The sequence below is a fragment of the Lytechinus variegatus genome, chromosome 2 (genome assembly GCF_018143015.1).
Source record: "Lytechinus variegatus isolate NC3 chromosome 2, Lvar_3.0, whole genome shotgun sequence".
Lineage (NCBI taxonomy): Eukaryota > Metazoa > Echinodermata > Echinoidea > Temnopleuroida > Toxopneustidae > Lytechinus > Lytechinus variegatus.
The window spans coordinates 3,605,093-3,621,465 of record NC_054741.1 but is presented as its reverse complement, the minus strand read 5'-3'; the positions used below and the strand labels follow the sequence as shown (position 1 = coordinate 3,621,465).

Genomic DNA, 16,373 nt, shown 5'->3' with positions numbered 1-16,373 from the left:
TTCAATTTTCTTATGTATTTCTTTGTGTTTCATCAAGCATTTTCAGATGTGTGAGTGTGGGTGTCTGTGCGGATGTGTGTGTGTGATATTTACACTATTTGAAACAATGATGATAATTACTAGAAAAGTATTTACATAAATTGGAAAAGCTCCTGATTTTGTCCATAGGGTTACACACAGTCATATAGAGAAATAGCAAAATTTCAGTGACATGTGTTCGGTAAACGCAATCTGACATCCGCATGGTAGGTCCGATCGCCATAAATTTGGTATCAAAATGTGCGGGAGGATCAGAGAAAAAAGTCATGAAATTCTTCTTTCGAAACATTGAGGCGTTAGGAAGCACCAACAAAAATTCAACAGGGGGCCATAATGCCCCGCCCCCGGAGTATTAGGGACAATACATTATCATTCACACTAAATATAACTTTCCATCCAATTTTAGTCCCCAACCGGGGCCATGATCAAATGATAAGCATTACGTTATCAGGCCCAGAGCAAAATGTTTGTCTTTAAACATACCAACAGCAAGACAGCATTCAATATTGGTGAATTCACAGAGCTGCCTTGTGACGTTGAAGATCTGAACTCCGAGTTCTCTGGTAGGAGTCAGGACGAGGACTCGTGTAACCGGGGCCTGCTTAGGCTTATACAACAGACGCTCTATCACTGGAAGAATGAATGCAGCAGTTTTACCTACAAGAAAGAGAGGAAAAAACACAGCATTATTAAGAAAAAAGACTCAAGATAACCTTTCTTTTTTAACAAATATTTTCACACTTGCATCTTTGACATTGCTGTCAGAAAATTACATTTAGAGCCATTGAAAAAAAAACCAAACTCATAACTTGCCCTATTTCATGAAAAAGTCTATTACTGAAAAAATAACATAAGGAAAGTCTATCAAACAGCATTTGTAATAACTAATTCACAAATTCACTTTTCATTTTCAGTTTGATTGGCAAATTTATCAACTTCAAACATAGATCTTAGAGATGATTAAAAAATAATTCCTAATGATTTCAGTATCAGTAAGATCAGGATCATATTGTTGTATCATTCCAGGAACGCCCTTGGCACCATACTTTTGTAGAAACGCCCTTGGTTGAGCGCATTGTAGAAGGGCGTTTCTGCACCGGTGAAGAGCGGGCAAGTGTGGTGCTAAAGGCGTTGCTACACTGACACAAAGATATGATCCTGAGAGAGTTGAGGCATTTCACCAAGTGCCTTAGCAATTTTTGTTGACATGTTTACTCTCAACCACTCAGACGAAACAATTTCAGTAGCTTATAACAGCTGTAAGCAAACAAGATGCTGAAAATGTTACATGAAACACTAATCTTTCATATTTGAAAACAACGTGCAAGAGTAACAAATCAAATTAATGCTAAGATAGTAATGGATTCCAAACACTAACTTTTTCACCACACGTCGATGATGGCCACACCGGCGATCGTACATCATTCAGTTGTGTTGATGTACATGCCTTAGGTACTGTACTGGGACACAAGACTGAGTCGTCTTGCATATTCCAGTGCGAGCAATGGAAGGTCTTGTAAATAGGTCAATTTTAAATTCATGATAATCCAGGAATCTTAATTGTTTGAACTATTTAATTGTCCATCCTTTGAGCAATCAAATAATAAAAAGGACATTCGTGTCAAGCTTAGTATTCGTCCCAGGCAGAGTGCCTATTATCACATACCTGTTCCAGTCGCTGCACAAGCACAGACATCTTTACCAAGAAGAGCCACAGGGATAGTGGCTGACTGGATGGGAGTGGGTTCAGTAAAATTTAGTCCGCTGACAGCCTATAGCATAGAAGTCAAAATATTAATGATTATGTTAATTATCCAGTTTTTCATTATGATATTCCCCTAACGTGTTGAGTGGTATCATGCCCCTTTCGGCAACTTCTTTGACCTTTGGTCCATACAGAAGTCGATGAAAACAGTGAAATTTGCTTTCAGCAATTCACAGCAGACTGAATTTCCTTTGTGAGATGATAGGGATGGTATATATCATCTTTTCTTTTTAAGACTAGACGTGTCTAGAAGTTATGATGGACTGGCTAAAGGGCGACAGGACTTCATTTCTCACAATAAGGGGAAAAACCCTTTAAAAATTTCTATGGCAAGATAATCCAGCAATAGATATCCTGTGTAATTCAAGCCCCACCCATCTTGAAAAATAAGGCCACTTTGAGAAACAGGTTTTTGGGCTGATTTACAGGTTTCTGATGGCTGGCAAAGTGTTTTTCCATTGAACTGATTTTCAGTGAACAGCTGCTCATTAATATTTTTCATTTAATAATAACCATAACTTCCTTTTGATCCCAGTTCTCAATCATATGTTGATTTCCAAGTTGTTTTTTCACTTATTTCCATCAATACAATCTATTAGTTTGTAAATTTGCAATTAATATTATTTGTTATTCTTTGTTATTATCAACAAAACATGCTTGTACAATATTATGAGAATGAATTAAAATACAAACAAAAATTAAAATTTTATGTATCGCATCTAAGATGTTACTTATAAGACAGGCTGTTCATTAGCTACTCTCGTTAACAGGTGAAAGACAAATTTACATCTTCACTTTACAGATTTGAAATATTTATTTTTCCTGGATAAAAGGTAGATAAAATTTTCATTGTTCAAGTTGAATTGTACTTACTCTGAGAATTGGTCTTGACAGGTTCATCTCTGTGAACGACAGAGCCTTGTTATCATCCTTCAGTTCCTCAAAGAATGGTTTTTCTTCCTCTCCTTGAAAGAAATATTTTTTATCAAATGTATGACAGATGATATTTCCAAGATCATTCAAGAACTTTACCTTGCGAACACTGACTGTGGTGCATGTAAAATCAGTAACAGTTAAATTGTTACACTTCATTTCGATACTCTGTACACTGCTTCCAACAAATACACACCTATGAATCTCATTAGAACTTCACCACTTTCATTTGATCCAGTTTGAAAAATTCATTATCCATGCATGAGTGACTAAAAAAATTTGAAAAGAGACCATCGAAAGGTCATTTGGCATACAGTTCAATAGACCTTAAGCATTGACGTCATATCCCCGTCATCTTTGAGGCTGAAGTCATCGCCACTGCCTTGCATGCATTGGTAAGCTGCAGCTGGCACATTTCTTATGACTCATTTACTTCTAAATCCTATATTATCTGAGGGAGGGCACTATAAGATTATGACATCATATGCATAAGGTCTATTTAAAAAAAAATCAGAATTTCAGAAAGTATCAGTTTCAATTTTTTCTGAGATGCACTGTAAACTACTAGTGTTGCCATACCTTTCTTTCTCTTCAGTCTCTTTTCACTGTTTGCCTTGACCTTAACCTTGTCCCATTTAGCAAAGTCATCAAAGCCCTGGACATCATCTTCTTCCTCTTCCTCATCATCTTCTTCCTCATCATCGTCTTCATCATCGTCATCATCATCTCCATCTTCCTGTTTCTCATCCCCTTGATTCTCTTTATTCTTGTCCTTTTCTTCAGCCTCTTTCTATCAAATGGAGGGGAAGGACATAACAATATTTATGTTTGTAGCATATCCCATGCTACAAACATTAAGAATATTTTTATCTATTACTAGTAATGGATGAAAATTTCCTGATTGAAGTACTACATAGCAATACTATTATTTATATTGATATATATTTCATTTGTATCTGTTCTTATTTTTAGGTGGTCTGTCATGAATATGACAGATCACCTATTATATTCGTCAGATTTTACTTTATTTATTTTTATTGCCAAATTTTGTCGCCAGGTTATCTCAAAATCGGGCCTGTCAAATTTCTTGATTTTCATGTCATGTATGGATATTATTGTGGAATCGCGAAACGAAACTTTTCAAGGTCATCAAATCGTGATGACGTCATCTAGGCGCCATTTTGTAAAATTAAATTATTGATCATATCATCGCAACTAATCATCATAAATCATTCATATTTGCACCATATCAAGTTCAGATGACAGGTCATCAGGACATGTCAACAGAGGTCATGCAAAGGTCACGACGCGCACGTACGCGCGCGTCAAAATTTCAAAAATTTTCCAAATCAACCGTGGTCAAGTTTGGGTACATTTCAGGCCATTTTGAGCATGTCAAAAATTTGCGCGCGCACAGGTATGCGTGCGCGTTCTTGCTCCTACCATCGCTATGCCTCTTCGAGTTGTCATTTATTTTGTGTCTGTCTATCGTCCATGATCTTCTGATTAATTTGATACCTCATTCAGCCTCTTACGACCAATAATACGCAAATGCGCGTCAATTCAAATGTGCCTTACACGCGCGTGCAAACTCGCAAAATAAGTCAAAAGTGGCCAAAAATATGCCTATATAAAATTCACTGTAGCTCTTCAAGGAGTCCGTTGACCCCCAATTTATTTTTCCTATTCGAATAGAGTATGAATTGGAGATATGATTTTATGCCACATTTGACCCTTAAAAACATCGTGACGTCATCAACATGGCGTCGGAACTAAAAATTAGTGTTTTCTGTTTCATGATGTCACAACACTCATGTAAATTGATTCTAATTACGTAAATATTGGTCTTTTCTCGCCAAATTTTAAATATGTTTTACCTTAGAATGTACCCTTTAGACAATATGTGCATTGTTTCATTTTAAAGCTTGTACTATTCTCAAAACTGGAATTTGTACTAGGTTTGTCATCATGACATTTTTGTACTTGCAACAATTTACATTGACAATATGTTTCCTGTTTTGCGCTCCCTGTCTGTCCGGAAGATCGTGGTCGACTGGATAACGCATCTGCCTGGTAACGCTAGGGTCGGTGGTTCAAACCTCGCTTGACTCTCTCTTTTTTTTTTTTTTTTTTCCTTTATTATTAGGTGGTCTGTCATGAATATGACAGATCACCTATTATATTCGTCAGATTTTATTTATTTATTTTTATTGCCAAAGTTTGTCGCCAGGTTATCTCAAAATCGGGCCTGTCAAATTTCTTGATTTTCATGTCATGTATGGATATTATTGTGGAATCGCGAAACGAAACTTTTCAAGGTCATCAAATCGTGATGACGTCATCTAGGCGCCATTTTGTAAAATTAAATTATTGATCATATCATCGCAACTAATCATCATAAATCATTCATATTTGCACCATATCAAGTTCAGATGACAGGTCATCAGGACATGTCAACAGAGGTCATGCAAAGGTCACGACGCGCACCTACGCGCGCGTCAAAATTTTAAAATTTTCCAAATCACCCGTGGTCAAGTTGGTTACACTTCGTAATTCCGAAGCTTCGTAATTCCGAAGGTTCTTTATTCCGAAGGTTCGTAATTCCGAAACACGTAAATTGCCTATACCTCGATGTTCGTTAATCCGAAAACGAAAAAGGGTTCGTTAATCCGAACATTTGTGGCGTAATTCCGACGATTCGTTATTCCGAAGGTTCGATAATCCGAAAACGAAATAAGGTTCGTTGTTCCGAAGGTTCGTTAATCCGAAAACGAAATAAGGTTCGTTGTTCCGAAGGTTCGTTAATCCGAAAACGAAAAAAGGTTCGTTATTCCGAAGGTTCGTTGATCCGAAAACGAAATAAGGTTCGTTTTTCCGAAGGTTCGTTAATCCGAAAACGAAATAAGGTTCGTTAATCCGAAAACAAAATAAGGTTCGTTTTTCCGAAGGTTCGTTAATCCGAAAACGAAATAAGGTTCGTTAATCCGAAAACAAAATAAGGTTCGTTAATCCGAAAAATGAAAACCTGGAAAGCAGAGGCAGAGGCAAGGGGAGGGGGCGGGGGACACTGTTGCCGTTCAGTTATCATATGAGGATGGGAAGGCAAGGGCGGCCGAACGAATTTTTGTTGGGGGTAAAGCCAAAAAATGAAACTCATACGTCAAAATTGGGACTGTGGTGATATTTTCACCTGAAGATTATCATCTGCTTGAAGTCATTGTCTGTTTGATAGTGATTAAGTAGAGAATAACTTTTTTGAAGTGACTTCTTATTATGGCAAAATGTATATTTAGGCTTTATTTTTCGGGAGAGAATATAATGAGCGAGCGGCTTGGTAAAACAAATTCAAAGGTGAAGTTGTATAACGTTTTTTGTGGTCAGTTATTCTTAAAATGGCATTATTGCGAGGTGTTGCGAGCGTGAATCACAAGCTAAACTTTAGGTTATTTCAATAAAGATGAAAATTAGTTTTTTAAAATCCGAGCAGATTTCTGCTGTCATTAAAAAGATGTGCATCTAAATAAAGAATTAACACGAGCGCAAAACGCGAGCTTGAACATACTGACCAGAAAAGGAACCTGTTAAAGAAAGCATTTAGTGACCTCTTTAGGATGCATATTGCACAAATCGAATGAGAGTTCAAAGCGCAAGCTGAAATTTTTCAATATTCCAGCCTGAAAACTTAACTTAACTTGTATACTTTAAAAAGAGTATTTTATTTCGAAAAAACATGAAAAACGGCATATTTATTTTGAAAAAGGAACTTTCCCATTTTGGAAAATATTAAAAAATTTCATGCAACGGGCCCCAGGTCAGTATATAAACAAATTACAGCTCGCCCTCGCATTAATTCTTTAGAAAGATACACATCTTTCTCACGATTACAAAAAATGCTCCGAATGCTCACTTCACGTCTTGTTACATGAAATGTCTACTAGTTTCAGCTTGCGATTCGCGCTTTCAACATCTCACAAGGACCACTATGAGTATTATTTTTATTTTTATTACCAGCAGAAGTCGTTATTAAAAATGACATCCCCTCCAATACAAATCCTATTATCTAGAGGTTGCTCGCACGCTTCCAACACACTTGATCCCCTGCATCTTTAATTAAACCATTTGCTTATAGGCAGCAATTGCTCAGATAAAATCGAAATTGGCCTATGCTTGATCAGGGCGCCATTCTTAATGAAATACATGCTTTGGCCCAAACACACATCATCGATCGTTATTACTATATCATTGCATAATATCGTGTAATCTTGTAATGACAACATCGTTTTTGTTACCAAAATTAATTATTTTCATTTTCGGAAATACGAACCTTATTTAATTTTCGGATTAACGAACCTTATTTCGTTTTCGGATTAACGAACCTTCGGAATTACGAACCTTATTTCGTTTTCGGATTAACGAACCTTCGGAATTACGAACCTTATTTTGTTTTCGGATTAACGAACCTTCGGAATTACGAACCTTATTTCGTTTTCGGATTAACGAACCTTCGGAATTACGAACCTTATTTCGTTTTCGGATTAACGAACCTTCGGAATTACGAACCTTCGGAATTACGAACCTTCGGAAATACGAACCTTCGGAATAACCGAACCTTCGGAATTACGAATGTATGCGGGTCAAGTTTGGGTACGTTTCAGGCCATTTTGAGCATGTCAAAAATTTGCGCGCGCACAGGTATGCGTGCGCGTTCTTGCTCCTACCATCGCTATGCCTCTTCGAGTTGTCATTTATTTTGTGTCTGTCTATCGTCCATGATCTTCTGATTAATTTGATACCTCATTCAGCCTCTTACGACCAATAATACGCAAATGCGCGTCAATTCAAATGTGCCTTACACGCGCGTGCAAACTCGCAAAATAAGTCAAAAGTGGCCAAAAATATGCCTATATAAAATTCACTGTAGCTCTTCAAGGAGTCCGTTGACCCCCAATTTATTTTTCCTATTCGAATAGAGTATGAATTGGAGATATGATTTTATGCCACATTTGACCCTTAAAAACATCGTGACGTCATCAACATGGCGTCGGAACAAAAAATTAGTGTTTTCTGTTTCATGATGTCACAACACTCATGTAAATTGATTCTAATTACGTAAATATTGGTCTTTTCTCGCCAAATTTTAAATATGTTTTACCTTAGAATGTACCCTTTAGACAATATGTGGTCGCATGTCATAAGGTGGTCCAATTTCGCGAACAGGGTAAAAATGGTCAAAAATTTTATTATTTGATATGTTATAGCTATTACCATTCTCTACATAATGAAAAAGTTTTAAGTTTTGAATACCGTTATTTTTCCTTAAAATGACTAATTAACAGCTAATTATTACATAGATGTCAATGTAAATGTGAATTTTGAAATGCATTTTTCTCAAATTGGACCTGCTGCACATAAAATGGTGTCAAAAGTTAATGCAACATTGGATCACCCTAGTATTTTGCAGTTATAATCTTGAAACATCAATGATTAAATCTGTACCAAAAATAAAATAATAATCTTTTATTTTATGCATGTTAATTATACTAATTAATTAACAGTATTTAATTTCACATTTCTGCCCCCAAAATACCTGTCACTGTATTTGTATGCTTGGCAAAATGACAACATCATGGGTAGAAATGTTTGTTGCAATGATACACAACATTTGTACTAAAAATTAAGATTACAAATTAGATAATTAACCAAATCTCTCCGGTTTACTAATTGATAAGGTTGCAGATCAGAGCTGACATACACATGTATTCCGTTGCTGCATATTTTCAAAATTGTCAAATTTTTATGACATTTAGTTGTTCCCTGCTTTAAAATGCCCAGAAATATGAGGATATCAGTCATATTACATATTATAGTAAGTTGTTAATTAGGTTTAATTAACATTTTATCATTTACCGCATCCACCGGCTCCACATCCACCGCTCCGCCACCCCTGTTACTTCAAACTTAATGTGCTATAGTTTTTGTTCCTGATATTGTATTGATCTAATTCATAGTAATATATTTAGCCTATAGTTCTAGCTTCAAAATGAGATATTACTCAATAAATTTGGTTAAGATGCTGTGATGTAGCAACAATTTATCCATGGCACCGTGTGGAAAATTGTTCATACGCCACCCTTTTTGCATACCCAACTTATGAAATGCGACCAAGTGCATTGTTTCATTTTAAAGCTTGTACTATTCTCAAAACTGGAATTTGTACTAGGTTTGTCATCATGACATTTTTCTACTTGCAACAATTTACATTGACAATATGTTTCCTGTTTTGCGCTCCCTGTCTGTCCGGAAGATCGTGGTCGACTGGATAACGCATCTGCCTGGTAACGCTAGGGTCGGTGGTTCAAACCTCGCTTGACTCTCTTTTTTTTTTTTTTTTTTTTCCTTTATTATTAGGTGGTCTGTCATGAATATGACAGATCACCTATTATATTCGTCAGATTTTACTTTATTTATTTTTATTGCCAAATTTTGTCGCCAGGTTATCTCAAAATCGGGCCTGTCAAATTTCTTGATTTTCATGTCATGTATGGATATTATTGTGGAATCGCGAAACGAAACTTTTCAAGGTCATCAAATCCTGATGACGTCATCTAGGCGCCATTTTGTAAAATTAAATTATTGATCATATCATCGCAACTAATCATCATAAATCATTCATATTTGCACCATATTAAGTTCAGATGACAGGTCATCAGGACATGTCAACAGAGGTCATGCAAAGGTCACGACGCGCACGTACGCGCGCGTCAAAATTTTAAAATTTTCCAAATCAACCGTGGTCAAGTTTGGGTACGTTTCAGGCCATTTTGAGCATGTCAAAAATTTGCGCGCGCACAGGTATGCGTGCGCGTTCTTGCTCCTACCATCGCTATGCCTCTTCGAGTTGTCATTTATTTTGTGTCTGTCCATCGTCCATGATCTTCTGATTAATTTGATACCTCATTCAGCCTCTTACGACCAATAATACGCAAATGCGCGTCAATTCAAATGTGCCTTACACGCGCGTGCAAACTCGCAAAATAAGTCAAAAGTGGCCAAAAATATGCCTATATAAAATTCACTGTAGCTCTTCAAGGAGTCCGTTGACCCCCAATTTATTTTTCCTATTCGAATAGAGTATGAATTGGAGATATGATTTTATGCCACATTTGACCCTTAAAAACATCGTGACGTCATCAACATGGCGTCGGAACTAAAAATTAGTGTTTTCTGTTTCATGATGTCACAACACTCATGTAAATTGATTCTAATTACGTAAATATTGGTCTTTTCTCGCCAAATTTTAAATATGTTTTACCTTAGAATGTACCCTTTAGACAATATGTGCATTGTTTCATTTTAAAGCTTGTACTATTCTCAAAACTGGAATTTGTACTAGGTTTGTCATCATGACATTTTTCTACTTGCAACAATTTACATTGACAATATGTTTCCTGTTTTGCGCTCCCTGTCTGTCCGGAAGATCGTGGTCGACTGGATAACGCATCTGCCTGGTAACGCTAGGGTCGGTGGTTCAAACCTCGCTTGACTCTCTTTTTTTTTTTTTTTTTTCCCTTTATTATTAGGTGGTCTGTCATGAATATGACAGATCACCTATTATATTCGTCAGATTTTACTTTATTTATTTTTATTGCCAAATTTTGTCGCCAGGTTATCTCAAAATCGGGCCTGTCAAATTTCTTGATTTTCATGTCATGTATGGATATTATTGTGGAATCGCGAAACGAAACTTTTCAAGGTCATCAAATCCTGATGACGTCATCTAGGCGCCATTTTGTAAAATTAAATTATTGATCATATCATCGCAACTAATCATCATAAATCATTCATATTTGCACCATATTAAGTTCAGATGACAGGTCATCAGGACATGTCAACAGAGGTCATGCAAAGGTCACGACGCGCACGTACGCGCGCGTCAAAATTTTAAAATTTTCCAAATCAACCGTGGTCAAGTTTGGGTACGTTTCAGGCCATTTTGAGCATGTCAAAAATTTGCGCGCGCACAGGTATGCGTGCGCGTTCTTGCTCCTACCATCGCTATGCCTCTTCGAGTTGTCATTTATTTTGTGTCTGTCCATCGTCCATGATCTTCTGATTAATTTGATACCTCATTCAGCCTCTTACGACCAATAATACGCAAATGCGCGTCAATTCAAATGTGCCTTACACACGCGTGCAAACTCGCAAAATAAGTCAAAAGTGGCCAAAAATATGCCTATATAAAATTCACTGTAGCTCTTCAAGGAGTCCGTTGACCCCCAATTTATTTTTCCTATTCGAATAGAGTATGAATTGGAGATATGATTTTATGCCACATTTGACCCTTAAAAACATCGTGACGTCATCAACATGGCGTCGGAACTAAAAATTAGTGTTTTCTGTTTCATGATGTCACAACACTCATGTGTATACCTGTGCGCGCGCGTTCTTGCTCCTACCATCGCTATGCCTCTTCGAGTTGTCATTTATTTTGTGTCTGTCCATCGTCCATGATCTTCTGATTAATTTGATACCTCATTCAGCCTCTTACGACCAATAATACGCAAATGCGCGTCAATTCAAATGTGCCTTACACGCGCGTGCAAACTCGCAAAATAAGTCAAAAGTGGCCAAAAATATGCCTATATAAAATTCACTGTAGCTCTTCAAGGAGTCCGTTGACCCCCAATTTTTCCTCGCTCTTGCATATAGTAAATATCTCATTTGGAGAATGTGTAAATACCACAAAATTATGTTAGAAATAAAAATTACACATTTTTGCAATATACGTCAACGTATTTATGCATATTTGACTGTATCTTTTTTATTAGTGGTCAGTTTTCTCTCAAATTTTGATATGATGTAGTCGAAACAATTCTCTACAAATAACGTGGGAATAATTTTCACTTTTGACCGCAGCATCAATGTTTTGTGACCTGTTTAAGTTTTTGCAAAATTTTTGTGGGCCTAATTTTGGAGATTTTTTTTGAGAAAATGTGTTATTAACCAATTTTACGGTCTTCCTGTAAATTTGAAGCTCACTGGTTTTGCGGTTTTTCGTGTAGGACATTTTTCGTAGTTTTTCCGGAACTTTTTAAGTTTAGATTTTGCAAACATTCCCCCCCCCAAAAAAAAAAAATCTACTTAATTCTTTCATCAGATACATCACTAGTGAGTTTTGAAGTGAATGCTGTGAAATTGTAGCATTGCAAAATTTCTCATTAAAAATAATTCAAATTTACCAGACGTTTTGAACATTGTGAAAATTCTTGTTTGAAAGCTTAAAAGAAAAAATGTTGACAGAATAAACAATTTTTAAAAAGTTTTTCCATACAAAACATGAAACTGTAGATTAAAAATTTGCTGCTCTGAAATAGAAGGCTCCTTTCATAGCGCAATTTTGGAAAGCCAATTTCGGTAAATCGTATCAAATTTTTGAGGAGTTTTAAGGCATTTTACGTGCTCCAAACTTCATGTCGTATTTACCGTATTGCATTATCATTGTCATCATGACGGTTGTTATCACCACATTAATAATCACATTTAGCAATGGTAAAAATTTATTCCTAGAATGTCTATGATCAAGATTATGAATCATATCTAAAAAATCATTTCATACAACATCAGCCGACACTGAATGAAAAATCATGACAGACCACCTAATTCGTCCTAATGACGAATTAAAATCTAGTTTCATATGTTTTGCCACTACAAGACCAAAAATACATGAATCATGTGCCTACCAGAGAAACATATCTTAATCCCAGCCTGCCATGATTCCTGAAAACATGTAATTTACTATGAAGGTTTTCAACCCCGACCCAGAAAAATAAATATTCAAAAGATATTTTTCTATTAAGATAGAAGATAAAACATTGATATTATAGATACATGAATTGATACCATAGATACATGAACATGCAAGATAAAAAACATCATGATATTCACTTTAATACACAAATAAAGATCAAATTTAATAACTTCAACATGATGTACTTTTTGGGCTTTCTAAATACCGGTACATTTTACATTTCTCTTATCTTTGCTATTCTCTGTTCAAAAGATGTTAAAATGTACTTTTGGAGGATTTTTCAAATACATTCATGACTACAATATTGACAGCAGAAAATGAAATTACCTTTTTTCTGTCTCTTCTTATCTTTGCTATTTTCTGTTCTAAAGACGTTGAAACCCTCTGAGATGAAGCGTGAGAGACGAGGTCAGCTGACCACGGGTCATCGTCATCTGATAATGAATTAGTGAACTCAAAATCCTGAGAAAAATCCACAGCTTTCTTCTTCTGTTTACCAGTCACCTTCTTTGGTTGGGCAGCCTTCAATGAGGAACGAACATATATTCAAAGGTGTTGCTTGATTGTAAAACTTGAAGATAAGAAAGCATTTAACGTAACCAAACTCAGTTTTAACTAGCCAGGAGTTTCAAGAGTAAAACTTATGCATCATTGAGAGGTTACACTACAAGATGCCTAGCTCTTGTTTTTACAAATTCTATGTTGCAGGGAATACCCACATTCTAGATTCTAGAAAACATTTCATATGATCAACCTTTCATACAATCAATCAAACATAATGCGATAATGACCAATTGCAGTAGAGGCGCCTGTCAGCTGTCTGAAAATCGATGTGGATGAACATTTTGCTTTACAACAATACAGTACCGCTATAGTAATACATATATGATTTTCATTGCATAATACATTTTCCATAGATTTCCAATCATATATATTTCTACTCATTTATTATCAATATTGAGCATGCATCGATCACATAATTCAAGCTTGACACGGCCTGACAATCATCAGACCTTCATTTTTGAGGAGCGCGAAAAATAAGGAGAGCAAAAAATTGCGCTCCTTAAAAAAAAAATGAAAAAAAAATAGCTAAAATTTCACATGTCATATCTTTAAATCCATGGAATGGCCTTTTTTCCATAATTCCTTGAAATTACTATGATTTAGTTGAAAACTATCGGAAAAATGAAGAATGTTCATCTCTTTCCCGACTCTGTGAACTCTGTCAATATTGCAGTCCCATGTAGTCCCATATGTAGATTTTCATGGCAACACCATGGAAGTCTACAGGGTGTAGGACTACAATATTTACTGGGGTAAGTGCAAATCAGAGTCGGGAAAGAGGTGAATATTCTTCATTTTTCTGATAGTTATCAACTAAATCAAATTTCAAGGAATTATGGAAAAAAGGCCATTTCATGAATTTTAAGATGTAAAATGTGAAATTTTAGCAATTTCTTTTTCCATTATTTTTTAGCAGGAGTGCGTACGACATCTTGTAAACGTAATGACGTGACCCAGGCCTAGTTTCACCACAGATTAATTAATAGCTAACACAGCTATTGCATACAATTTTAAGAAAAATCTACAATTTATCATAGGGCTACATCCTACATGTATTGTAATGAATTGATTTGAGCTCCTCACAGAGAGCGATTCTGAGCTGAGGAGCTCAATTGAGCTCCTCAAAAAATAAGGAGAGCGATTTATTGAGCTCCATGAAATTATAAACCTGAAGAACTGAATCATTTGAATAAAAAATAGCCCCAAAAATAGTAAATAGCAAGGACCTCCCTCATCACTGATGTAAAAAAATGGGCAGAGAAAATGCCTCCTTGTTTAAAAAAAAAATAGTAAGAAAATTAAGATAGCAAATAGTAAGGACCTCCCTCATCACTGCTCTCAAAAACCGGGACGATAAACGGCGCTAATGCAGTTTCGCACCGGCCGATTACCAGCACACCTAATCACCAATACTTGTTACCAAATGTCATGACAAGTCTCTCACTCTCTCAGTCACATTTTGATGTCAATATATCCATCACTTTTCAAAATATTGTGATCGGGAATGGCTGTATTTCGTCTTCAATCTCAACGTCGTTGATCGACATCGCTTCGCGGATCGCTTGGATTCACCGTGCACCGTAATGTTGATATGAACTGAAGTTAGCAACCAAATCATGCGAACATAGATTCGCATGCGGCATGCTGGCAGTTTGTTCGCCACATTTTCGCATGATTTGGTTGCTAACTTCAGTTCATATCAACATTACGGTGCACGGTGAATCCAAGCGATCTGCGAAGCGATGTCTACGCCATGTCGATCAACGACGTTGAGATCGAAGCCGAAATACAGCCATTCCCGATCACAATATTTTGAAAAGTGGTGGATATATTGACATCGAAATGTGACTGAGAGACTTGTCATGACATTTGGGAACAAATATTGGTGATGAGGTATGCTGGTAACCGGCCGGTGCGAAACTGCATTAGCGCCCGATAAACTACTATCTTTTTTTACTTGGCCTTAGACTTAGAGCTAAAAGTAAAGGTTAGATCTTCTTTATTTAAAAAAATTAAAAGTAGAAAACTAGAAATCTTGCGTTATTTCGGAGGTGAAAATGAAGTTTGAGGTTTTTTGGCAGTACATGTAGATGAATGCAATGGAATCCCTGGCTTCGTAGATAGTAAGCACAAGTTAGTAAATGATTTTCACTTTCTACAAGCCGAGTCCTGGCTATATTTTTGGAGAAGAACTTCGACTTCGTCACCGATCTTCAGCACCTCACGTGAATATCGGTGCATGGGACCGATAAAAAATGATTGACGTAGAAAAAAATCACATATTAATTACATAGGCCTACAAATTTACACCTATTTAAAAAAATACAAGACAAAAATATTTGCATACAAACATATCTACCTCTTCATCACTACTACTTTCTTCAGAGTCAATAGACACGTTGTCATCTTCTCCAATAGTGCCGATGAGACCAAATGGGAGGTCCATTTTGCTCCCTGTTATCACAATCTGTTATCGTGCATGCGTCCGAACCGGTACTGCTATTCACTTGTACACGCTGAATGATGCTACACGTGGTTTTCTGATACTGAATTAAAGGCCCACTAAGTTTTGTACAGAGTTAGTACGTGCTAGTCTTTGCATGGAGACACACTTGTTGATAAAAAAATCAATCAGGGTCTGTGTCAGCATGGACCTATTAGGTCCATGGTGTCAGGGAAGCCGATTGCACGGAAGGCCAGGGTATTTGCAGTAACCGTTTCATTTCGTGTCGCCCATTTATCATGATGCGCCATACATGTAAACAGCAGTGTCAATGAATACCTGGTGATATTGAATCAGGGACAACTCGGACCACGGGACATCTCGGACCGCGGGCCGAGTTGTCCCACCCATTACGAGATTTTTTTCTCACAAATTTGCGTCTATTTTTCCGTCATTTCGAAATTTCTTGTAAAGATTTTCTAGAGATATGGTCTGATGGTAATGTTCTTCACTTTCTATTACTTTTTTTTCGCTGAAATAAAAAAAAAAGTGTAATTTTAGGCGTTTTTTCGACAGCTCGCGATTCCCATAGGCGCGCGTGTATTAACTGTGTCGGTGCTCGGCTCGGCCCCGCTCAGTAACTGACTTGATTTTGTGATCATTTCTCCGCAAAGTACCACTTTTATCGCAGAAGAAGGACTTTGTTGTATTCCATTACCTCCATTTTCTCATCACAAGGATAAAATTTGGTGTATTTGCACGATTTTGATCAAGTTTTTCACCTTTTTCTCTCTGGTCGCAAGAAGCGAACAACCGATGAA

General features: G+C 36.5%; 1 protein-coding gene across 1 annotated transcript in view; it reads right to left on the bottom strand.

Annotated features, from left to right (window-relative positions):
* LOC121407086 (probable ATP-dependent RNA helicase DDX27) overlaps window positions 1-15,590 on the bottom strand; it is a 41,488-nt gene extending 25,898 nt beyond the window's left edge. The window contains exons 1-6 of the mRNA XM_041598013.1: window positions 15,469-15,590; window positions 12,873-13,067; window positions 3,317-3,527; window positions 2,678-2,769; window positions 1,706-1,811; window positions 523-696 (exon numbers count right to left, since the gene is read on the bottom strand). Of these exons, the coding sequence (XP_041453947.1) occupies window positions 523-696; window positions 1,706-1,811; window positions 2,678-2,769; window positions 3,317-3,527; window positions 12,873-13,067; window positions 15,469-15,555 (865 nt within the window). The 5' untranslated portion in view covers window positions 15,556-15,590. The remainder of the gene's footprint in view (window positions 1-522; window positions 697-1,705; window positions 1,812-2,677; window positions 2,770-3,316; window positions 3,528-12,872; window positions 13,068-15,468) is intronic.
* Window positions 15,591-16,373: the final 783 nt, after the last annotated feature.